A 26718-nucleotide genomic window follows, 5' to 3' on the forward strand; every position below is an offset into this window, starting at 1 on the left:
AAAACATATTACTGAATTTCAGCAAGGTAGTACTAGGCATGATGAAGGTCCTCAATAGAAATTCTTTCCCTCCACAGTTTTCTGTGTGACGAAGATGGGAGTTAACAGAGTGAGGGTTATATTAAAGTGTGACTGTTACACAGTTATTGTATAGTTTTGTGCTGTAGATTTCCAAGATTTACAAACCTGCGTCTACTACTGATGTCTGAGAGCCCAGGTTTTCCCAGAACCTTCTTTCACTCATTCATTCATTTATCTTCTAGCTTATTTTTCATCAGTGGTATTTAAAATAGACATTAAGTATTAAATAAATTGATACAACTAGAATAACGCAATTCAATTGGTTGAAGCCCATAGAAAAGAGAGAGACAGAGAAAATTAGCAACGTTAACATCTTGATGTATATGTGGGCAGAAGGCCAATCTAAATCCTGATCTGAAAGCAGTTTAGCATGTCAAGAATGTCTTAACTCCAAATTTATTCTTGGGCTAAAATATTCGGAGTCAAAACTACTGCTATAAATATGAGGCATTTTGTTCAGAGTTCATATTTGATTTCTGATGTCCAACTGCATCAAGAGACACAATTTCACTATGAAAACACAGCCCTTTCTGAGCTAGTCCAAGTCTCCCACATTGAGCTACTGGAGCTGAAAATAGATCCTGCAATCAGAAATTACTTTACTGGAAGAAATATGGTATTTAACACTGCTGGGTTGGGCCATGGGCCAACTTTTCCATAATGTAAAGACTGCAACATTAATCAATTCTCTTACTGTTGTCACTAAAGGATCTATGTGAACACAAAACGGATATTTTAGTATTTACATTATTTATAGATTAATTTGACTGGTAAGACAACTGAAAGCAGTTTTACAAGGTTCTTAAATTTCTTGGTATCTTTTGTGAGTATGTTTTAGGGTGTTAGGCCAGTCCTCCCTTGTCAACCTGCAAAATATGGTGTAGGAATTTGACTTCTCCTGTTCTGTGTAAGGTCTTTTGTTATTAGAGCCTCTCCCACGAGGGAAACCCTGCAACCCCTGGATGCTGAGGCTCCAGTAAGTAAGCTGGCTGTTCACAAAGGGAACACTTGGCAATGTAAATTAAAAAAAATTAAAAAAACCCTCACATAAAGCCAATTTAGAATATGAGAAACAAGACCCACTAGAAGGAACAACACAGCCATTTCTCACAATAGCATTATAAAATAAAGTTTCAGTGGGAGGAGACGCTTACTCACTAAACAGAACACAAAGGATTCTGAAAAACCAATTGACAGGGTGAATGTCTGTGCATAGACGCAAAATGTTCCTTGCTGCTTTCACAAACTCCTTTGGAAAATAAGAATGTAGACGGGAAAATTGTCCAGCAGAATGACAAACAGCCAAGTCCAGTCACCGTCCATCATGGTGGTAAAATTTACATCAGCAAACAACAGAGGCTGTTTTAGCCTCCAGAAGGAGAAAAGCAATGCGTGCCCTGTTGTTGCATGTACCATGCCCCGTGCTAATGAACCTCACCCTGGGGCACAGGCTGCGTTTCTGAATTTAAACCAGGACATCTCCGACTGGCAGCCTTCTCCAGGGCAGATAGCCACGATCCCATTCCATGCTGGCACTTATTCAGAAGGCAGGCAATGCATCCAAAGGCCTGGTAAGAACAGCTTTCATTTGGACCTACAACTATCACACAGCTTGCTCACATGAACTTATCTTAAAGTTCCAAACATCAAATACTTCTTACCCCAGAACACCCTCAAGATCAGCCAAGGCCTGTAACACTTTATATGCATAAGATATTTGGTGACCAATGACTGTGTCACAGCCAATGGGAAGAGCCCCCTGGCCCAAAATCTGTATTGATACAACTTGCTGCCTCCATCAAATTGAAGAAATGCCTGGTATCTGTTTAGAAAAACTGGCATGATGAAGTACCTCCAAGTAAAAGCCTTTTACCGTATCTCTGTAGAACAAAAGCCTTTTTTTTTTTATTTCTGGTGTGCTAAAGAAATATGGAATTGAAGCATTGTTGAATGACCTCGATTGTGTAATTATGATGTCTGGTACCATTATTTTTAGAAAAGAAAAGCCTCCCTGAGAGAACTAGTGTGGCTTGAGATTGACCAAAGATGTACAGCCAATAAACCTCCCAAAATCATTAAAGCTCCCTTTCCACAGCTTGCCTACTCTTTTCTTTCCTTTTTTCTTTTTCCCCCACTAAAGCCCTAGATGAGATTAATGAACTCTTTGGTTTTATAGTAGAAATCGGTCAAAAAGGCAATACTCTTGTTTATGACAGAGTCTGATTGCAGTCCTGGACTTTAAAGACCTATACTTTACTGTGGCTGTGACAAAAGAGTTTACACAAGCCATTCAGTGAGAAACAAGGCTACTTTATGAGGGTTTTATTCTTTTTTTTGTTTTTTGCTTTTAGAGATTTAAGATTTTCATGGGAACGTGTTTTGCAGTTCCTCTGGAGATTACAAATGTTTGGATGATAAATCATGAGAGGGAAGAAAGAAAGGAAACCTCAAGCAAATGAAGAGCTTATCATGCAATAATAAACTTGGTCTGGGGTGATGGGAACATCTACTGGGACTTCACTGTGGGCTAGAATTATGCTGAATTCCTAGAAAACCAGTAAGAGTGTCAGGATTTGTTATGAAACACTAAATGTAAGCTGATTAACAAAGCTTGTAAGGTCAACAATGGTTTCAGTTTTTCCTACTCTGAATCTCACGGTACAGAACATTTAGGAATGATACACAGACTTCTTTTTATATTAAGTAGGAAAAGCATATGAGATAACCAGCAACAAATGACCTTTGCTCTGATCCAATCTAAACTTCTCAATAGTGCACTTAGGTGAAAGTGCAAGTCACACACATTAATGCAGTGAGATCAAACCCGTTGTAGTCCAAGTTTTCACATGGACAGTGTGTGAGAAACCACATAGAACTCTTTGCAATTTAAAAATCAGCTGCTCAACAGCAAAAACCCTCTTACATTCCCTGACTGCTTTAAAACCATTTTGGCTGAGTCGAGAGTGACTGATAATATTCAGCATGACTATGGGGAATTTAGATGTATCCAATAAAATAGGAAAAGCTTTTAGGGAGTACTTGACTGCTGACATCCTTTGCAGCAAAAGCCAAAACCTTATTGAAGAACACGAAATAAATGAACATGAGTGCTTATTTCTCTAAAGCCAAGTGAAAATATTTAATCACAGTAATCATATACATTTGTAGACAGTAAAAACCCATAAGCAATGGCACTCCTTTTATATATTAAATAATGAAACAGGGAAAAACCGCACAACACAATTTATCTCCAGCAAACATGAAATATGCCTGGACCACAAGACATACTCCATTTTTCTTCTTATCAGGACAAGACCATAAAGATGCTTCTGGCATTCTTATTTCGCCTATTCTCAAAGATTTTTATGATAGAGTTCTTCTCCAACCTCCCTATCAAATTTCTGTTCTAGGATGTCCCCTCACAGCATTTTTTTCCCTAATGCCTCATCTAAATCTTGCTGTGCTTTCATCTTATTAATTCTTGCTCTTTCCTAACAGAACTTGAAGATCCCATCTTCTTTACAGCAGCCCCTAAAGCATTTGCAGACTATTACTCTGTCTTTCCTCAATCTTCTGTAGACAACTACTTCCACTTTTTCTCACAAGTCTTGTATTTTGGATGTCCGATGATTTTAATTGCCTTTTTCTGGACTCCTTTAATGTCTCTGGGCTCCTTATCTCCATCTTTCTGAATGTAAAATGTTAAAAATATTCCAGGTGAACTTTTCCCAGTGCAAAGTGAAACAAAAGGATTACTTCAAATTTCAAGCTTTTCTAACCAATATCTTATCATCAACTCATATTTGGCTGTGGTAAAACTCCCAGATCCCTTTCTAAAAAACTGCTCATCCAAACTTTCACCACAACCAAAACCTTGTACAAAGGGCCTCTACCAAAAAACGAACAAACACATTCTCTATCCCATCATGCTGGTTACTAGTGAAAATACTGAAAGATGCCATATATAAAGATGTTCCACTTAGTATTCATTAGCTCACACCCTGCCAAAACTTGAAAGAAGTCACAGAACTGGAGTAAGTCAGCAGTGCCACCATGATGTTGGTGGCACTTGCCTGTGAGGAGAGGCTTAGGAACGTGGGCTTGTTTACCCAGGAGATGAAAGGTTTTCAAGAGGCCAAAGGGGATTTTCTTTTCTCTGCAAGAGGCTCTAACACAGATGGATCCAGACATGAATAAGAGAGAAAACTGAAACAGCTGAAGTTCTGACTTGCCATAAGAAAAAAAGAACTAAAACAAAACCCCTTCACTATGAGGAAAAGTAAATATTGAAACAGGTTGCCTTGGAAGATTATCCTGGGAGGTTTTAAGATTTAGCTGGACACAGCCTTGGATAAACTGGTCTGAATTTAGTTCTGACCTCATTTCCATAACAGAGAAAGATTTCTGAATGTCCTGAGCATCCTTGGCTTGAGTAAACTACGTCCTGGACATTCAAACATTGCATCTAATAATTTTTACCTACATTATTTAACTAAATGACCAGGCCTATACCAGGTAACATGGTTTTCACTCTATATTGTGCCATTTCTGCTGCTGCTTGAGATATCTACTGCAAGAAAAGACTTCAAACAACACATCTGAAGTCTCATTTCTGATTGCATTTTTACCCACGGTATTTCTTACATTAACATCTACCTTCAGAGGCAGAAACATTAAGCTAGAAAGAATCTCCTGAATTCCTTAGGTAGATGAGGATAGTTCTTAAACTATTACAGTCTTATTTATTCATTAAGTTAGTTCTTCTTTTATGTATATCAAGTTTGCTAATATTCTTTTTTACTATCACAGCCTCAGTGTTAGCTCATCAGTAAAATCACTGTGTTGAACATACTAACTATTTTGATCAGCCATAAAAGAAGCATTTCACACACTGTCTTGTCCTATTCTGAAAGATTTTTGTGTTCCTGTCAGTAACTGAATTGGTTGCATCGAGATTTAATCATGTTTAATGGATGTAGTGGAAAACAAGCTGTAATCCTCTCCTAAGGTAAGGGCTCTGATTCACCATTTTGTTAACATCGAGTTTTCCCCTGTAAACTGAGTCAGAGTAGCTACTCATTTGTGCCCCTTTGCCTGCACAAAGTGCAAGGGAATGTCACTTAACAAAAATCTCTTTCATTGTGGGCCAATTGAAGCTCGTGTGTGGGTAAATCATGGAGGTTTGATCACACCTGGTCCGCTAGGATTACTGTGCTGACAGTGCAGGTAACAGGACTGTCTAAGCTGAGCTAAGGCACGGTTACAGTTCCTAGGATAGATCCAGCGTTTGCAGTGTGCTGCCACCGGGACCCATCTGGAACCCTCCTATGGAACAAGGAACTTGGCAAGACTCATAATGGGAACACAGAAACTAGCTGGAGGGATCTGTGGATGGATTTCACTCTGGCTGCAGTGCCCAGCCTCTGCTGTGAGCTCTAGTTCTGCCGCAGCCCGAGCACAGAATTTATTCACTTATGTCACAGCACTTCAACCACTCCGTGCAGTTAGCTGATGGTGTACTTTGGAAGATTCCTAAGAAGATCCTCCCTGAAAGAAGATCTGCTCTGCTTTAGGAACACGCTTGTCTTGAATGGTTTCAGACATTGTCCTGTTGCAACCACTGAGTGGTTAGGAAGCACCCCTGTGTCCAGCTAAGGCCCCTCCTGAGCTGAGCTGGGCTTCTCTATTCCAACAGCCACACACAAAGCAGCCTGCACTCAGTCACCAGCAGACAGACTGCAAAACAACATCGAGGTGGAGTTAAATCCTTTCTACACTTCACGTTCAATATCCATATCTGACAGTGCTCAGTGCAGCATTCCTGATGCCTTACACCATTTTGTAAGACTATCAGATTTTCTGTGTTTGTTAGAGTTTATTACTAGCCCTATTGATAAACCACTTGGGAGTTAATTTACAAGGAGATTGGAGCAATTCCTCTTGTTAACAGAGATTGTTGGACAATTGCTTTTTGTGTCCTGACTGACCCTCAGCAGTTGAAAAGATTCTAAAACTGAGACCTAAAATGTGCCTTAAAAGAAACAGAACAAGTAGGGTTATATGCCCTACCCATGGAATATTCAACTAACAGGTCTTTTCAGTATGAGATGGATATTTAGAAAACACAGTAATAGATGGCTGCAGGGCATTTGTATATCACCAGGCAAAATAGAGAAATAAACCAGTGATGAAGAAATTGAATTGCAAATAAATTCCTTGGGGCAGGGGATGAAATTCTACATGAATTAAATATATCAGTATGCTTTCCAGTTAAGGATGAAGGACAAAGGCGTAGTGTGCAGAACAAGCAAAAAAAAAAAAAAAAAATAGAAGACCAAGAAACAGAGATTAATTTAAAAGTGCTTGATGTATACTTGACTGTGTATGAGAACAGCTTCCCCTGAATATAAATGTACATCTGAATGCGTGTGAGAACAGCTCCCTCGAACATAAAAACGTGTGTACAGAAAGCTTTCAGAGAAAGGCATGATAAAATGCAATGTTTCTGATGGGAGCAGGGAAGAGAAAATACACATCTCTATAAACAGTTACACTTTGAAAAGGATAACAAATAAAACCATAATCAAAATGGACAGTGACCATGATGTCTTTTCCCCCTTTTATTTCTGTTTTATTGTTAAACTTCCGATCTCTAGAGCCATATCCTACAAAAAAACACAGGGTGGCTAATGGAATGAGAAGGAGGGAAAAGGAGAGAGGAGAGGAACTTGATAGGAAGTCACTTAAATACCTCATGTGTAGCCAATCTCCCAAAGCAGAGGGAATTCTGCTGATGGCTCTGGAAGCATCAGGCAACTTCTCCGGCCCACATGATTGTTAACAGGAATACATGATAACTCCTTCAAGAAAGTGAAGTCAGAAAAGCATTTTATGCCACCCTAGGAGTGAAGGAAAAGCCAAGAAGGATACTGAGAGTTGCAGCAGACAAGAGCTGGGTTCCAGGAAACTCAGTGCAGCAGAACAAGGCTCTCGCATGAACAGAACTGGACACGGTCAAATCCACGCAGACACTCCATGGGAAAACCAGTGCCTCCCTTAACTGAGTATTTGGAAAAGGATAACTAAAAGCCTGCAGGTACAAAGTGGACAGTGAACATAATTTACTCTGATTTCAAGAAGGTTTAGCTGATTTCCCTCCACAAGAGGTTATTAGTGCAAAAAAACCAAAACCAAACAAACAAAAAAACCAAAAAACAATGAAAAAGGGAAAACTATGATCCAGGTTCAATAATTAGAGAAAGCACCAGGCCAGCAAGAATAAACCCCTGCTCCTCAGGGTAAAGACAACAGAAGTGCATCTGAACCCCCTGACTGCAGTTTGTGCTCTTCATGTGTTCTCAGACTCAGCTTGTGCTTTTGCTGCTCAATTTGGGGCAACTAGAGGCATCTGACTTCCAAAAGTGATGGACTTCTTCCCTGATAAATTCAAGCCCTTTTAGGCCTTGTCACCTTGGAGATGACAATCTTTCACCTACAGGTCTTTATGAGCATTTCCCCTTTTATTCTTTACGTGTATGACAGTCTTTAAACATCCGTGTAATCTTATTAAGATCATTTGGGCTACTAAGGTGCTTTAAATAATGAAATTAAATCTTCCCAGGGTTTCAGTCAGAGATTTTTGGAGGGTGGCATGCAGGAAGTGCTGAAAGTGAATAGTGACAAAGAATTAGGAGTTACCATTTCAAAGAAACGAATAAACCCAGATCCATCATGTCAGAAAAATAACTACAAACTGCAGAGTATGAATTCATAATGAGATATACTGAAAATTCCTAATGAAATCTTTCAACATCTAATTCAGGTTGATTCAAGTTTTCATGCACAAATTTAGAACACAAAAAGTGATTATACTTTTAAGTTCTTACTTTCAAGTGATTATACTTTTAAGTTTTACTTTCAAGTTTTAGACTCTATATGAGTAATATAAATAAAATTTTTAAAGGGTAAAAAGAAAAAAAGTAAAATGTGTAATTCTCAAATTCTTCTTTCTTCCTCTTTTTTCTTCTTTTTAGAAAAAAGAGAACAAATGTAGGTACAATACAGTAAAAAAATGCAGATACAACTTATTTTTCCATGTCCATATGCCAACATTTTTGTTTTAGAAATACTTGAAATGAAAGCTTTTTTTTTTTAATAAACACTTCTAGTGAGACAGTAACACATATTTTAGGTTATTAACACTCAAAATGAAATGTGTAACTTTAAAAATAAAAAGAGGCACTTCTACGTTTCTATATACTCAGATGTTCTGAAATACTTCTCAGTATAATAAAACACCAACCTAGGAAGAAAATGTGGGAAACATAATTTTCCCATATTTTTGAAACTTCCCTAATAACTGGAATTTCCCAATGGAATACTTAGGCTGCCTCTAGTAATTAACTTTGTAGAAGAAAACCAGCTTAGCAGATTTAAATTCTGGGAAAACCATGCCAAGACCCAGGATTAGTTTGGCAAAGAGACAAGAGGGTCTCTGTGATTCAGATCAGGGAAGAGAAAAGGCCAGTGAGTGCTGGATGTAATCAGGATGACTGGATATTTAAAGAAAAGAATGGACACTGATGTCATCAAAAGGTGGATTTAGAGTGTGCCATGAGCTGCACTACTTCATGTCTTGCCACCAAGTCTCACACTCCACAACACTGACTGAAAAATTATAGATGACAGTGCTGGAAGTGGGGAGGATGTGACTGCTGAATTTTGGATTAGTTGAGTTAGCACAGGATTTAAATAAATCTCTTACTGCTTAATTCACCGGGGAAGGAATGTTCAAAAGGAGCTGGTCAGAACCGAAAGGAAGGAAACAAAGGCAAGGGAAGCATGGCAGGTACAACCATGAGCCAGACTCCTTCTTCCAAACCACTGCGTGACTGATTTAGTCCTGGATGATTATCTGGATAACATTACACCTATTTAAGTTGGAGTGGGTCTAAGATGATTACCACAGGACACTCAATAGATGAAGAATAAGACAGTCATATGAAGAAATTAAGCAAGAAATATTTCTTCATACAGTTTGAAGCGTACCTGCAGACTTGCCTGTTTTAGGGAATGCAGGGTCAAAAGTAGAGGCTGGGTTAGAGAATGAAAGGAGCATTTTATTACTGCTAATAAAACATATCATTCAGTGTGATATTTAAAAAAAAAAAACAAAACAACAGAAAGAAGAGATAATGGAATCTCATGGTTCAGTAGGAAAGTTCCCTATGGGACTTTGGGAACAATTCTTCTGCTAAGCTCTTTTATTATGCTATTGGTTAGATATATCATAAGTCTCCCTCCAACAGTTCTGAAATATTAGCTCTAGATCCAAGGAAAGACAAGTTATTAGTACTATTTAAAGTATTTACTTCACTGTGAAGGCACATGTAGAGAGAAAGTTCCTGATTCCTCTTCCCTCAAATCAAGAAGACCTGATTTTTGACTTGGAATCAAAACCGAGCAGATTTATTGGATATCATTTAAAGATGAGGGCAGGAATCAGAAAAGTTTACTAATCCCCTTTTAAGGTCTTATCCAATCAGGAATGCAAAAGTGAGCATGACTGGATGAATCATGTCAGCTTTGAAAGGTTCTCCGAAGACTCATATTGGATGTGACAGAAAGAGCTGCAGCCCACGTGTGTGAGTCCCTGAGCTGCCAAAGCACTCCTTGCACTGCACTTCCATCAGAAGAAGGACTCCACATGCAGGATACTGCAGAGGACCTATCCTCAGGAAGTTTTATGAGGAATTAGGTTTTTGTGATGGCAAAAAGCACTCCCTGAGAACAGGAAATGGACAACTGTGGCACTCAGCTTGCGAAGTTCTGTAAGGAATGATTGCTTTAAACACTTACTCCCTTCGTGTAAGCCTTCATTGATCTGCACAGATTTCATTTTATACTCACACAAAAACGTTTGTATGTGTGTCAATCCCAAGTATAGGGATTTGCATCATGCTCTGCATTCTTTAAAGCTCCTGTAGAACCTCAGAGATGTATGTAGAATAACTACTGTACAACCTCCCCAAGGGTCATCACTTAATAATTCTTAGGTTTGGTAGCATTATGCTGCTGTTTTTTCAACATTATTTTAGAGTATGATATTCTGGGAGTGCAAAAAACTCAAGTAAAAATCTAATAAGAACTCAAATACAAGTACAATATAAGACCTGTTAAAGAAACCAGAGGCAAAACCTGTTTCAGGACTTGCCCTGTGGGAATGAGTAGACACAAACAGCACCAAGAGCTTCAAATTTTGAGAGAACCAGAAATTTGTGACGTGTAAAGATGTGATATCCCTGTGTTCCAAATAGTGTTACATTTCATGAAGGTGCACACAGCTCATAAGAACAATAGTCATTAATACAGTATCACTAGTTCATTAATGCTGTGTCTGCTCAGCTGCATGGAGCTTGAGGAAAACAATGATTACCCCACGGTGTTTGCAACCTGCTCTGAGGTGGGAGACCCAATTTTCCTAAGGAATCATGAGGGCAGCCCATGAATGGAGGTCCTAAATGTGTGATTTTAGTCTGTAGTTTAAAAGCAAAATGCTGCATTGAGAAACAGGAGAAGAGGCTGCTGGTTTTGGAAGTGACTATATTTTAAGTTTTCATGGACTTAATAAGAAGGTGTAGTATAACCGAGCTGTAAAACAGTAACATTAATATCTATTACTGCCACTACATTACTTAAATTTGTTTGCTGTGTCCCCTCTTATATTTGCTTCATCCAGTTGTTCACTCAACTAGCTAATTCTTTGCTTATGTAAAATTGCTACTCAAGGAAGTTCCTGCTAGGTTCCAATAGGAGCTTTGCTGTAGAGAAGGATGCAGCACTTGACAAGAGCGTGCATGAGTATGTTTTTATTACTCTGTTCTGCTTTATTCTTTCCACAGCAAATAAGTAGGATTAAGGGTGCATATCTTGAATGATGGATGATAATTCTAAGTGCTGCAACTAAATCTTTTGACTGCCTGACTTAGAAGTACTTATTATCCTCATCAGCTTCCCTCGTGTCAATGCTCCCATGCTGTTATGTCTGTCTAACACACTGAGGTAGTCTAGAGCAGGCAAAGGCCAGCTTAAAAAAAAACCAAACCAAAACAAAACAAAAAACAAACAAAAAAAAAACCCCACCAAAAAAAATAGAAAAAAAAGAAGAAAATTAGCTCAAACTTAATTCTGATGCTTGTTCTGGAAATTATTAGGAAACATAGAGGAAAGACATACACTACTCATCTTGTCACTAAAAGGGATCATTCATCCATTCTTTACTCTAACAGCTCCTTTGTGTTTTGGACATACTGGCATTATCCTATCCTTATTCCATTTCAATTCATTCCTTCAGGGTATGTTCACATTAGGAACTTGGGTACATGACCACTCTCTTTTATTTATTCTTATCATGGCATAGTTGCATCACACATGCAAAGGTAAATCAGATATTTGCAAAACAACGCCTAGCTCAGTGTAGGTTGATGTGGAACTTCAAAAGATAATGAAAAAGTTTGCAAATTTACCCACAGAGGCATAATTTAATTATTCTCCATGTCTATTTGGAAAATTTGGTTCCTTCTCTGAATATGGAAAAAAAGTTGTCAGATAGATATATGGATTTGGATCCATTTTAGGAAGCCTCCTCTGCTAGGAAAAAAAAGGCAATGGACATCAGAATTCTTCTGGCATAGGCCAGTCTTCTATTCTGGTCACTACTGAACTGCATCATTCAAATTCCTGACCAAACAAGGATTTACATTTTTCTTTTACACTGAAAAGGGATCTCCAACTTTTAATTCCTCATCTTTTAATTCCTTTTCCAGTCCTTCCTACATTTTTTAGAAGTTTCTAGAAACAACAAAAATAAGTTTTGGAAAATACAGGAAGAAAAAAAGCATAATCTCATTTGTATTTTTTTTTATGGGAGTTGATAAGGCTGTGAAATTTCAGAACACTGCTTTGAAGTCTACTGTGTGTTTTACTAAAGATACCAACCTTCTTATGCTTCCAAACATCTGTGCATGACCCAAAAATTTTCCAAAATCTATGTGGAACATGTGTCCAGCTTTTGTCAGCATTATGTTGTCACTGTGTCGATCACAGACTCCCAGGATGAAGGTAACAACACACCAGCCAGCACAGGAGTAAAAGAAATTCCTTACTGCCTAGTGAGTAAAACAAAAGCACTTACATGAAATATCCAGATGTATTTGTTTGTGATGCTAATAAAAATAATCATAGTGAAAAGTAGCTCTACAAATGCTGTGCTTGTTGGCAAAATTTTAACAGGTAATATTGAAAAGAGATTCATGAGACAGGTCTGACTAGGAATGGTATAAGAATGGCACTCAAACTTTTCAAAGTTACAGTGCGAGAGCAATTTTATGCATGAGGTTTTGAGCTTGAGTTCCAAAGATACCTGGAAGTCAACAGAAAACTTTAAGGTGAAATGAGCCTAAGAAAAACAGGCAGGAAGTTGGCATTTTCTGTTCAATGTTCTGCATGTATATTTCACAAACAACTGCTAGGAAATTATTTGAAAATCCACAAATTTAACCCTTTGCCTTGTAAAGGATGTAGGTGGTTTTACATTCACTGCACCGTTCTGTACCTACACCGATTTTTTTTCTCCAGAACTCAGTCCATGCCCCATGAATCTAAATCACAATGTGTACAATGTAACACAGAAACCCAAACCGAATCTGGATCCTAATGTTTTTGGCCAAAACCTACATTAGCCAAGGCAAATGATTATTTAGGCTTTCAGGAATTCCCTGCAGATGCAGGATGCCACCTGCAATGGCATGGCAGCACTGTGCAGACTTAGGCCACAGCACAAGAGTTGGCTGAATTTTATGTCTAACTGTGCTACTCACTCACTTTGATAACCTTGGGTAAAACACTTAAGCTTGCAGTGATTTTGTTCACCCAACTGTAAAATGAGGATGTTAAAGCTTGTTCTGAACCAGTTTTCTAAGCACCTTAGATCCAGTACTGTATGAGTAAAAAATTATGAAGGAGTGAAAAAAGAGAAAGGTTCATTCACTAGCAAGCACAAAGGAAATGCATAGGAGTAATTGTATGCATACCCTATGCAATCAGATCTGACTGCATTTTATATACTTAAAAAATTGGAAGAAATTGGTTAGGAATTGGTTTTAAATTGTTCCACATTAATGGTACTTTTTACAAACAGCAGCAGCAGCAAGAAATTGAGTTTTCAATCAATAATTAGCAGTACCTCACTTTTGCATTGAAACGTTGTCTACCCTTCTACCATAGAACTGCGAACACACAAACTTTTAAAAGAACCATTCTACACAGATTGGTCCTGTTTAATTGAACCAAATGATATATGAGGAATTCAAGTATTCTTACTCAAAATGTGGATGAAAAAATGCCTGTGGAATAATGACAAAATTACTAAAGTTTACCAAACATAGTTATACTACACATCTACCAACAAACTGCTATAAAAGCATTTCATTCTCAGAGTGGTAAACACTCAAAGCACTCCTTTAATTTTAAAATTTTGGCCACTAATTTATCATTTGCATGGAAAAAGGATTATAAAAATTGTCCCAGAAACACAAAAATTGAAAAATTTTTCAGGGGCCTCAAAACAAGCTCACCCAACATGGAACTGATAGAAAGATTTCCTTGGAAAACCTTCCATAAATAAAATTTCCAATTATTTGGCTCATGCATAACATCTAGTTTCATAAAATTAGATGCCTTGCATGGGATCCCATGAGAACATGTGGTATGAAAAGCAAGATCTTCTGCATTTATTTCTGATAAAACAGCTTTCTGAAACGGTGGGTATTGGCATTTCATCCCCAAACACAGGACATCTGCCAAGACTTTATATGGTTCATATAAAATAAAGAATTTAAAGAGCTGACCTAAAAAATAATTTTTTTTCTGAGTTCAAGACAATTTCTATTTCAATTTCTCTGCACTTTACTACTAAATTTCGAAACATGTCTATGACACATTTTTATAGAAAACGTAATACTGTGCACCTGATAAAAAGCAGCATTTCCTTAGAAAGAGAGTGGAGTTTAAGTGGATTCCCTGGTTTCTCTGCATGTGACTTGTTTGTCTCATGTCTGAGCCACTCGTTTTTGCTGCCTACTGTAATTTGGTTCTTTTATTTCCCCATGGCATAGCATGAAATGTGTAATAAGCTTCATTATGATGTTACCTCTTGGTAACTTGATTCAAGAGGATGGTGGTGGTGAAACCATTTCTTAATTGTGTTTTCTTTCAGTGGTCCTATCAGTCCAGACTCCCTGTGGATCTTCGCTAGTGTGGTAGCATCTGGCACCATCTGCACCAGTCCTAATCAGATGGAAAAGAGTTTGTATGAGAAATCCTCAACTTTAAAAACATAGTGAGACAATCAATGCATATTGCCTGTTGTTTGATCATTCCATGCAGAAAAAAAAAATACATAGCTAAAAGCTTATAATTATATATATTATAAATATATTATTATATATTATACATAATGAATGCAACAGAAAACATAAATCAGTATTGTTTTACTCTTGCTCTGTGGAAATTAAAGAGTACTGAGTGGAAAGGGGCAGTTCTGTGAAGGAGAAATAAAATCATCAATAACAATATTGTGGATATAACTGCCTCAAAGTACCAACAAGGTGAACAATTTAACAAGATTCAAAGTGGGTACAATATGTACAAAACTAAAAAAATGAAAAAGTAGGATCAGATATTTACTATTATATATAAAGTTGTTTCATATGTATTTATTGCCTAGAAAGGTGCAGAAATTATTCTGCAGTATGTGCTGCTGATCAGAGCTTGGAGAAAGGGTACTGGATAGCAGGAATTAGTCTGATCTAGCATGTCGTGCACTGAGACTCTGAAGTGCAGAGAGAAGCCAAGCACTCTGCAATGCTTCACTTGAATCCTCTGTCTCTACTGCATGCACTTAATTCTTTTTTTTGGTACTGAGACCTGGCTTTCCAGCCTTCTGTGCCTGTCCCCATGTGTGGTCCCCTGGCACGTCACCCTGCTACTCTGCATTACAGGGAGGACTTTCTCTAAGACTTTTACTTGGTGACAGGCTCCTCTACTTCACCATCCCTGGAAAGAGGAATTCTACCAGTGCTTTATTCAGTTTTCACTGAATTTCTGTGAAAAGTGATTTCTGTGTTTGCATGGCCATGAAATTACCATCTCCTACCCCCCTTGTGTGGAAAGTGTGGCCTAGGACTTGGAAAGCCTGTGTACCCAAAGCTCCCTAAGCATGTGTCCTATGTGACCAAAGGCATGTCACTTGGTCCTTTATCCTGAATTATTAACTGTAAATTAATTATATTAACAGTGATCATAAGGAAAGACATCTGGAAAAACTGTGAACCACTGAGAGGCTTTTGCTGCTATGATGCTGAAAGGAGGAGACTGTCAGGGAGAGAATATTATTTGCAGATGATCCCTGTATCTCTCTTGGCAAACACCAAATTAAGCGTTAGTATATAAAAGGGTCTATATATAATGTCACATCCAGAAATAGTAATCTTGTGTTATCTGCCTTTGAAGCAGAAGCTTTCAAGCTTTGACTTCCATCCCTACAAGGAAGGGAGGAGTTTTTTCCAGGTCACCACAACCACATGCCTTGTGCCTGAGCTCATCTATACTTTCTCTTAGTTCCTTTAGATCATTCCTCCTCTCTCATGTTCACTTTGTGGCTCAGAAAGCAATGATTTTCTTTTTATTTTTGTATTTTAATAGCTTTTGTACAGCAGGTAATCTGGATACATCAGCCTTCTATTTGAGCTAGGATTATTTCCAGTAGAAGATTCGGTCAGGGAAATATAGCCAGCTTACTGCTGTCAGCAGATTTCTATAGCAAGCAATTGGTATCCCTGCTACAGCTCTGCTGTAACAACCATAAAAGAGAGAAATGGAGCTTTCAGATGAGTCAGGCCTGCCCTAAGCAACATAAATCACAAGAATAATATTTCAAAATCAACAGCACAAAGCTGTCATCACTTGTCTGCAGGTACTTTCTGTAGTCACATGCATCTAGGCTCATTTAAGCATCTATGCAGGACTACACTGGATTAAAACTTCAGTAGCTATGGCCAATTTTCTCCAAAGCCCTCTTTTTGATAAGTGAATTTATGAATGTTTTGCAAGCTGCCAGTGTTGAGGCTTTTGGAAAATTCTAGCCTAAGTTGCTACAAAATCCAATGAGTTCTAGGGAGGCAGAATAAATAAATTTTATATACCACTGTTTACATGAAATATGAATAATGTGATACAAGTTCCTTTCATAATTTGAGACTAACCTTGTCCTTTCCCTGTAGATAAACACCTATAAATGATCATTTGCATATCCAGTCCTTCTTGGAGCCAAATGCTGTCCATCACTCGAATAATTTGCAGAACCAACATATCTTGACGTAGATCATCACCTATCTGTGAAAATTGCACATGAAATTCAGCTTTCTCCTTCAATACCAGACAGAAATAATATCCTATTTAACCGGGACTTTTTTGCCCACCAAAACAGCTACATTCATTTCACAGTAACTATGTCTTGTTTGCCTTCAAAGTTCCTACTTACCTTTCTGTGTCAGAAGAGGACAGAGTAGATGGCACACACAGACAGGAACAATTTGGGCAGCCACTGAGATGGTAACAAATGATCCCTGCTTAACTGCAGCCCTTCTGCTTATTATTCCTATGTAATTATTAGAGTTTGAAAATTTAATCCGGAGATAGGATCCTAATTTTACATTTTAAATTTACATTTTAAAGTCTACCTAATGCTAGATCCCTTTTCACAAATGACGGTGTTTGTCCAACCTTAAGCCTCACAACTCAGTATTTGCAAGGGAATTTTATCAAAAATTTACATTTTATCCATAACATGATTCATCTTCAGTTCCAAGCAGTGATGCAGTGATGACCCTCTCCCCATGGAGTTAGTCAAACAATAATCTCAGTGAAATGGGGCTTTAATTGTAGCCACAAGAATTAATGAAGAGATTATTTTCAACCATGGCTGAGTAAATGGCCTGTGAAAACAACAGCCCTGATTTTTTGTTTCCCCCCATCCCACTCCATGTAAAATATATAACTTTTACATGTATTTTAAGTGCTTTATTCTTTCATCACATTCTTTTTATACAAGCATTCCAATCTACAGGCACTTACTGCCAGGAAATGAGTACTTGAGGAGACATAAACTCATCTTAAATAGACAAAATATCTGAATCTATTTTTCTCTCATCGAAAGGTAATCTTGACTCCAATTAATTCTTCTTAGTACCTAAAATTGCAAAAAAATCTTATTCTCTCTACTTACCTTCCGTCACATATACAGTCAGAAGAAATTTAGTAAGATACCCTTATCATTTATTGTGCTTATCACTAATGTATGAGTTATCTGTCATGAATAAGCAATACAACTCTAGTACAAATAAAAGGTATTTTAACACAATGTTTTGCTGACAGGAGAAGGTGACAGCAGCTATAATAACTCTACAGCAACTGGACGATGAGTTGATTGCTGAACATTGCTAGGTAGGAAAAATATTGTCTGAGTAGAAACAACACAATTGTTTAAAAGCCACATGAGCAGGTATTTGCTGAAGTAGGTAGGAACCTACTATTTAGCACTGATTCTCAGGTGAAACAGCATATGAACCAGGTTTCTAAATGTTCAGAAAAAATTGCTAATTTCTCTCCTTAGCAGGCCTGGAAAGCATACTTCTATTTCTGAGAGTCACAGCTGCTCTAAAGGGCAATTTAATTTAAGACAGCACAGAATCTATTTTTTTTTTTAAATTTATTTACATCAATTTTTTAGATTTCTCATTTGGAAAATGATTCTGCAAAAGATCTAAGAATGCCATTGCCAACCAACTATTTTGCATCCATCAGCCATTTTATAAACTTGTGTTCTTCTCTAAAACCAATATCCACTTTTAGGGAAGACTTTTGCTCTTTTGAAAGAGAACTAACTTTAAAATGCATGTATTGTCTTTTGTGGATGGATTGTTCTGAACTCTGAAGCTTTTCTAGGTGACAACTGCAAAATAAAGCAGAGTTTATTTTGAGTCAGCTCCTCCAAAGAGACAGAGCTCCTCTGCTCCCTCCTCCACCTCCATCTTCCTCCATGCATGCTTCCTCCAGCCCATTCCCCCATGCTGGCTGATAGGGGCAGCATTAGGTCTGTGTGGCAAATGGAGCCTCTAGCACTCCAGTATTTTGATTTTTATGGATAAAGCTGAAGGGTTCAGTCATTCTGAACTATCTCTTCTCTGTGACTTGCCCTCTGACTTCAATGTCGTTAATAAACTAGGTTTAAAATACGAACTTTATATTCCAGTTTGGTTGTCTTCACTAAGGAAAAAAAAACCTGCCATAAGTTGTTTGATTCTCTGTTGATCAAAAAGGTGACACTTCAGTGTATTGTCTCAATATAATTCATTAAAAGTTCTAGTGTCAAAAATAATAGGGGTAAACAAGCAGCAGAGCCAAATCAACTATTCTCAGACTCGAGGTTTAAAACATAAATTAGGTGAACTTTAAATCATCATTTTCCATACCAAAAGCCCTGAGGATCAGAGGAAGAACATACCTTAAAAATAACATTGATGTTTCCACTTGGAGCATTCACATTGATGAAGGAGATTTTTAATGGAAAAGCATTGGATGTAAAATAAGAACATGACTGCAGGGGAAAGAAGAATGAGACAGAAGAACAACATGTCACATATACAAAACACCAGGCCAGTACAATACCTCTGAAAAGGATTCCAGCTTTAAACACTGCTCAGTGGCAGTGGCAACAAAAATAAATTATTCTTGATATTATTGACTGTTTCACTGGGTCTGAAAAATAAGAAATTCTTTTCTCCAGACAATCTGCTTCACTGAAATATCAGACCATAGGAACAGATAATATTTTAGATGCTAATTGTTTTTCATTTTCACCCAGGCCTATCAACGATAAGCTTTGGCTGGAAGCGAGTGGATGAATTATATAAGACTGATCTAATGAGTCTTAAAGCATTGAAAAGCTTTTGGTCCTATTATTTTCTGGAAAAAAACCAGCCATGCCCAGTCAGGAACCTGCCAATCTCTTTGATGACCTCACTCTGGCTGAGGATACAGGAAATTTTGAAAATCATGCTCTATTTTATGTAGAATTTATCTTAATTAAACACAAACTCTGACTTTCATGCTCTACAGCTTCTTCCACCTGAAGATCTCAAAGGGGTTCAAAGAGCATTAATGAGCCAAGCACTGCAAATCCTGTGAGAGTTTTGGGTGGTATTATTATCCTCATTAAAAACATCCAAGGAGGGTGGCGGGGAAACCCCTCAGCACCAGCAAAAGACAACGGTAAATTAAAGGTTTGGTTTCTGGAAATAATGAGCACCCCACAAGAGCTGCTGCTGGCCTTACAGGGCAGAGTGTAAGGGAGGCTAATTTGAGCTCCACCACCACCAGACACAGCTGTCTGCTGCTTTTCATCTTAACACCTCAAAGCATGGCACAAGCGTGCAAATATTGTCTCAGCCACCCCAGACCTCTGAGATGGGCCAGGGCCATTATCAGCGACGAGATGCCGACCCCCCATGGAATTCTGCCAATTGAAATGTCTCAGTGAGTGCTTGAAAGACTCCTGTGAGATAATGCGACTCTGATAGAGCTGAAAGCAGGGCTTGCTATTGGTAAAATCAATAGATGACACCAAAATGAATTAAATTTAGGTAATTATAAGCACTTCAAAGTTCTAATTTGCATGATTATACTGACGTACAGCTCAATCAAGAAACTACATGTATTTATAGAAAGATAATGTCCTATGATGATCTAAGAAAAATGAAAAAAGTCCCTCTTCAGATATTACATTTAAACATTTTTGTGTCTGTCCAGCCAAGCTGGTGCAGTATAAATAGCACGACTTTACAGTGAGATACCTTTCCATTAGTCATTATTGCCAAAAGCCTGAAAGCAGGGAGAAGCAGTAGGCTTCAAATCCTTCTGACTTGTATCACACACAATTTTCCCAACTCTGTGGGGTGCTGGAAGACCTCTGTTCTCAGCCAGATCAAGGCAGAATAGCAATTACTAGGAGAAACACAGGTCAGAGGCAATTGAAGGGATCAGCACCTCTTAGAATCAGGTCCACTATGGATAATGAGCCAGAGAACAAAAACAGAGCACAAATTGCTGTAATTAGGCAGCTATAACTGGTAATATATATAGCTGTTCATGTTCGGTTTTTCCTTCATGATGGATAGATTTTCCTTCTCCAGAGATGAAACAGCTCATTCCTGGCATTATGTTGTTTATGAAAACATTTTTGAACAATGAATAAGTGAACCTTAGTATTGTGGTCAAAGTCAAGGCAAGTAACAGTGAAGAGCATTGCTGTTCCCTTTATCCTTAAGTCATTTTTAACAGGCGTCGTAGATACAGGTAAGCTAGTGTGAATATTTGGTATTTTAGCAATTCTCAGTCACACCCCGAGTCTCAGCTCAGCAAACAGACAGCTGGCTCTAGACTTTCAGCTGCTGCCATACCTGACATGGGAGAGAGAGGATGGGTAAAAATCCTGTCACCAAGGGCTACCTGGTGGGAGCCAGGTCTCAGCTTCCAGGTGCCCTTGCCAATCCCACCACCATGGCAGGGCAGCCGAGCTGGGAATGGGCTGCTCAGAGTTTGAAACCTCTGGTTGGTGTGATTTACATGCAGCACCCACCCCACCCACCCTGTCACTTCTGCCTCAAACAAAGCTTTAAAGGGGATTATTCTGGGTGTAAGCTGACCAGATGAATTATGCTCGATATCACTACGATCATTTCCCGGTCAATGAAGGTATCCACTCCATCTCCTCTTTATACTAAAAACCAAACCCAAAACTAAAAATGTAACTGTTCACTTACATCTGCCTCTATGCCTTGGACAACAAGCGTGGGGTTCAGGGGGAGATGGCAGACCTTCACCTCCTGGAAGAACTGCTGGAGGCTGCTGAGCTCCACGTTTAACACCTCCTGCAGCACGTGAATCATCATGGCAGCATGAAAGAACACAAAATCAGCTTTTTTTATTGTCTTTCTGTACTTTAAACAAGCAATGCAATTTCCGGAGCCGGTAGCATCCGTGTGACCTTGAAACAGCTAGTGAGGTCACACTGAGGTACTAAATTAAGAACTGTACAGTCACTAATCACTCCACAGTGATGCTTTTCCTGCCTAGATGTGCTACCAGCTCATATGCCCTGTGGGTTCAGATGGAAAGTGACTGTTTCCAAGGGCATGGAGTGACAGGACAGGGGGGGATGGCTTCAGACTGAGGGAGGGTAGGTTTAGATTGGATGTTAGAAAAAACCTCTACCTGTGAAACCAGACTTGATGGGGCAACCTGATCTATTGGAAGGTGTCCCTGCTCATGGCATGGAGGTGGAACTAGATGATTTTTAAGGTCCATTCCAACCCAAACCGTTCTCTGATTCTACGATTCAATACCCTTCATTAGGGGTTGATTAGCCTTGTATTGCTCTGCTGTATCTCATGGGGTTTTTTGCCTTGCCTGACAACTTCCCAATTTGTTGCTTATTGCCTCAACACTGTGATTTCCCTTGCCTAACTGTGTTAGCTGCAAGGTTTGGGAGCTTCTCAGTATCATAGTAACTGCAGCCTTGAGATTAATCTCTAAAATCTGAATTATGCATCAGTAATGTATAATGTATTACTACTATTTCTTTTTCTTTACATGGATTTTCCTTTTGCAAATATTTTTGTCTTTTTACTCCCATGTTTGCTTTGCTGCTCTCAGTATCAGCACTGAGAGTTTTCTGAGAAACCCTTTGAAAATCTTCGAATCCTTAACAAGGCAGAAAGATTCATGATATTGTTCGTGATAACCAGCAGTGCAAATATATTTTTAGTTGGCTTTCTGCTCTGCCTTGCTGAGATTTCAACAAGAAGCAGTTTTACACATCAGGTAAGTAACAGCAGCTGTCCTGGAAAATTAACAGTTCTGAAATAGAAAGTTACCTGTGCAGTATAAAAGCTGTACCTACTGGAGAAGACAACTGCAAATTTCTACTGCCAGGGAGGAATCTCTTCAGATATGTGTTCAATGTTCATTGCTGAGTCCTATATTTGAGATATTAACTACATTCCACTCTGGTTGTCTTTGTTAAGAAATGAGGATGTGTCCAGCCTGCCAAGAACAACTCTTAGTAAAGCTTTCAAGAAATACTGCAGCTCTACAGGAGTCAAATATTTTGGGATGAGCTGCTGAATGTGAGCATTTCTCTCAGTGAAATCATAATCAGCTTTGTTGCCATTACTTCTGGCCTCCTCCAAGTCCACTTGAGAAACCACTGATGAAGGAATTTAAATGGCTTAAAAGCTCTGCAGACCTCATGAGTAATAGTGATGAGAGTCGTCCCATTAAACATCTGTGTGTTACCTGTTCTCAGAGCAGAAGAATGTTTATAAAGTTTAGTTAAATCTTTGGTTTATTTATGGAAAGGGTATTAAGGGAAAGAGGTGTTACCTTAGAAAAAATAAAATACCCTAAGAAACTTAGATGGAAGGGGCAGTATTTTTTAACAAACCTTTCTTTTTGGATCACTGGCAGCTTTCACTTTTGTGGCAATGTCTTCCAGAATTCTGACGAGCTTTTCTTCCTTAGAAAACTCATTGTTCAGGGCTTGTCCAGCACAGAATTGGAGAGCAGCCAGTAGTTTCTTATACCACATTCTGAAATGAACTTCATTCTGTGCATTCTTCAACAGCCTGAAGGAAGGAGGGGAAAAAAACATCAGTGTATCTAAAACTGAATTTTATTTTATATCAGTTATAGCAGGAATAATAAATGGACTCCAGGCTAATCTACGTTTGGTCACTTTGGGCAGCAGAGAATGAAAAAAAAATGTTATTGCTAGTAGGCAATCAGACTCAAGCCCCATTTGATAACAAATGAGATTCCAAACATGTTGAATAAACAGAACACTGTCATTTCTTATTGTCATATGTAGTGCAATGCCTGTATTGCTCCTTATTTCTGCAAGAGAGTTTACAAAGTGAAAAGAAGTTGCATTTTTGAAGTCCAGTGTTAAATATATATCCCTAAATATTTTTTTTCTCCTGTCAGTACATTTATACAAGCAAGCAAATCTTTCAGCTAGGAGGTGCATTTAAAGACTGTTTTAGTCTCAGATGTATCTTCAATTCTAGAAATTTTCACTATTTTAAGCTGAGGAGACATTTCTGAAATTGGCTATACCACTAAAAAGAGAGAAGTGAGCCCATTTTATTTCTTTCTTTATTGGTAAGTGTTGCTCTAAAGCAAAACTCAGCTTTTAGTTCTTCTGAAGCCTGCAAAAGCTTTGGAACTGGAGTTACTGCCAACATAAAAATCAGAAATAAAACCAAACCCATACTCTTTTTAATAATAATCACCATGCAGTCTTCTCTAATTTCACATTTATTTGGGTCAGGAAAGCTGGGGAGTGTAGAGGGGTTTTTTTAGTTAATCAAATTGATCATTGGGAAATTTTTTCCTTATGTGTGCCAGAGGTTTTGTACACCGCTTGATTTATTTTTTTAAGTGTAGACGGAATCACCAGCTCTATGTTGTTGTTAACATCCTGCCCATCACCTGGGATATCCCTTTGCCTGAAAGACTGATGGAACTGCTCTTTGCTTTTGTATGAACTTTCCCCTCACAACTTCATTCTTAAGAACATCTCAAACCTTAAATTCCTTATAAAAGTCTGAATCTTAATGCAGTTTCCCCAGCCTAACAAATAATGCTACTTTTCAGGACAGAAATCAGAGAAGCTCTTGACGTTCAAGGCTCACCATGTGAATGAATCAGTCACATATGAATATGTCACATAACAAAAAACAAGAACAAGAAATTATTTGAAGTACTGATACTTAAAGGTGAAAAACTGTAATTCTTATAGACACTTCAACTCCTTCAAATCATATATAAGGCATTGCAGCATTGCTACTGCAGCACATGCCTCTTTTGGTGATGAGGGATTCTTGACATCTTTTATAAGACAATGATTCTTCTAGGTCCTCTTTTCCTATGTAATTCAAGCAGAACAATATCACCTACTGCTTTCTGAAAAGCCTTTCCAGTTACACAAAACCTTGGAACATCTGAGGATTTGAAAATCTTTAAAGAACGAGTGGTGTTTCTATCAGAAATGCCTCGACATGAAAGGGAAGCGATATGAGAAGTTTATCATCAACACTCTCTGGAGGAGTCTGAAATAACTTTTTTCCCCTGTGGACTAGTAAAAACAAATAATTACTTTTTGGATCTGAAGGAAATACAAGTTGTCATTGCAATGTCTGGTGGAAGGCAAAGCTCAGCACACAGAGGCTGCTGTGTTCTTATCCTGAGCCTTTCACAAATGGAGGAAGGCTGAGAGCGCATGCATACACGGCAGTGGACAAACAAATTCTTTCATATTTTGATCAGAGTAAGTCCAAGAGTCCACAGGATGGGATTCATCTGCTTAAATGTCAATACCTCATGCCATTCTAGATATCTTAGGAGATCCACTTCCTCCAGCTGCTGCCTTGGAAGGGCATGGGTCCACTAGAGGCAACATGTCATGTGTGCCACTCCCATGCAGATCTCTCAGATTCCCTGTGCTGCCTAAAATGGCCTGTGTCTAGGGCACTGCATCACACTCTGCAGTGGCCTTTTATCTCAGCTGTAGGCAAACAAGGCCATCTAAAATAAAAACATACTCAGTCCACTTCAACAGCAAGTCAGGAAGAGGCTTGGTGATTATCTTCTAAATAAAAGCATCACTGTCCAAATTGGTATGGGCAGGAATTTAGTCTATCAAAGAAAAGCCCAGCTCACCCTCAGTCCAGCCAAACAGTTTGCATTTTCCTTGACACACAGTCAGGATGAACTTGTTCACTTTTGTCCTGCAAATACAAGCGCACCTAAGAAAAGGCAGCTACCACTGTGATATCTATCTTGAACTGGACATCTAATGCTGGTGCAGAGCCTTGCCTGCACTGAGGCTTGCATTGGAATCAGCTCCTGAGTATCTAAATCATATTCATTCACCTACTCCATTTTTAATAGTACACATTTAGGGAATCCATAAAGGCTACCTCTTCATGCTTGAGATCTCCCTTTAATCCTCTCAGATATAGAGAACATTAAACCAGCTTTTATTTCCCTAAAATGAAAGGCTTAGGATTTCACATATAGAAAGCAAAATAGCAAAACCAAAATGGTTTACTATTTTAAACAGAGCTACTTCCTGCATAAAACAGATCAACTTAGAAGATCCATTTTTTGATTATCCTTGTGGCTGAGTGTTCACAGGAAATAAGCTTATATACACATACGATATAATGATTTCTTTTCAGCCTGAGAAAGGATTATGGGCCAGATTCAGAGAGCTTATGCATAAGGTGTACATGAGGACACAGGGTATATGGAGCCTGAGTCCTCTCACGTGTGGTTCTTGAGCCCAGTCCATGGGGAAAGCTGAGGCCGTCATCATGATGTCACTGATAAAATCCATTTCCCTGCCAGCACACGCTCAGTCTGAACACACAAGGCAGCTTTTGACAGTCCATGTGCTTCCCCAGCAGCTCCCACAAGGGACTTGGGGCTCTACACTCAAAACGTGTCAAGCGACTGCTACGGCAGCACGGCTTCCTCTGCCTGCCCACAGGGGCAGGTGTGCTCCTAAAAGCCTGCAGACCTACATTCGCAAAATTATTTGTATGCACTGGGTCTGACTTTTATATTCATTCTATAAAAGTGGTCCCAAAGAGGATACGAAGGACAGCTTTTAGTGTGACTACTCGTTGTAGGCTTCGCTGAAATGTTTATTCAACAAATGAACAAAGACGCTGGTGCAATTCTGTCTTCACAGCTTCCTGGTACACACATCTTCACCCTGCCACGGTGAGAACTCAGTGGAGATAGGAAAATCTGCAGCTTCTGAAGTTGCAGGGTGGAGAAATGCTCAAGACACTAACGAAATTTTCAAGTTTGAACATGATGCCTAGCTGTGACAGAGGAAGACAAAATTGGAATGATTTAAAACCCAAGGCTGTCAGTCAAGAAGCATGTGAAGTTGTTTTTTCCTGATAATTTTCACAGGACTCTGCAAGACAGAACTCAGTATAAAAGCCTGGCTTTATGCCAGGCCTAGGTGGAGCATCTTGCTCCCAACAACAGAGAGACTTCCTTACTCTTCAGGTTCTCAGATTTGGGACAAACACCCTTGTTCTCAGCAAGGCTGGTGAACTCAGACACTGTCCCCAGGTCACTTTTGTGAAACAGTACAGAAGGAAGTTGACCTGAAATCGAGAAATGGAGTAAGTCAGGTACAGGGGTGCCCTGAAAGATGCCTCGGCTTTCTGCAAGAGCTGCTTCTCCTCCTTTCTGCATGCACCTGCTCCATGCCTGCAAGGTGGCTCCAGCCCCATTTCCTGGCACCCACAGCTGCAGATGTGTGTGAGTTTTCTGGGTGTAGAAATGCAAGCAGGCTGAGAGGCTTTTGCCCCAGGGAAGAAAGGAAGGTGGAACTGAGTCAGGCTGACTTGGCTGCTGTGTCAGAGAAGGTGAAACAGA

General features: G+C 38.8%; 1 protein-coding gene across 4 annotated transcripts in view; it reads right to left on the reverse strand.

Moving 5' to 3' along the window:
* Positions 1-26718, reverse strand: part of PIK3C2G (phosphatidylinositol-4-phosphate 3-kinase catalytic subunit type 2 gamma) — a 188301-nt gene that overhangs the window by 54154 nt on the left and 107429 nt on the right. For all 4 annotated transcript variants that reach the window (XM_032107350.1, XM_032107351.1, XM_032107349.1 and 1 more), the window contains 6 exons: positions 22703-22883; positions 21021-21128; positions 18704-18796; positions 16404-16533; positions 14291-14427; positions 12079-12248 (listed from right to left, as the gene is read on the reverse strand). In XM_032107350.1, the coding sequence (XP_031963241.1) occupies positions 12079-12248; positions 14291-14427; positions 16404-16533; positions 18704-18796; positions 21021-21128; positions 22703-22883 (819 nt within the window). The remainder of the gene's footprint in view (positions 1-12078; positions 12249-14290; positions 14428-16403; positions 16534-18703; positions 18797-21020; positions 21129-22702; positions 22884-26718) is intronic.

This window comes from Corvus moneduloides, chromosome 4 (assembly GCF_009650955.1).
Source record: "Corvus moneduloides isolate bCorMon1 chromosome 4, bCorMon1.pri, whole genome shotgun sequence".
NCBI classification, from domain to species: Eukaryota; Metazoa; Chordata; class Aves; order Passeriformes; family Corvidae; genus Corvus; species Corvus moneduloides.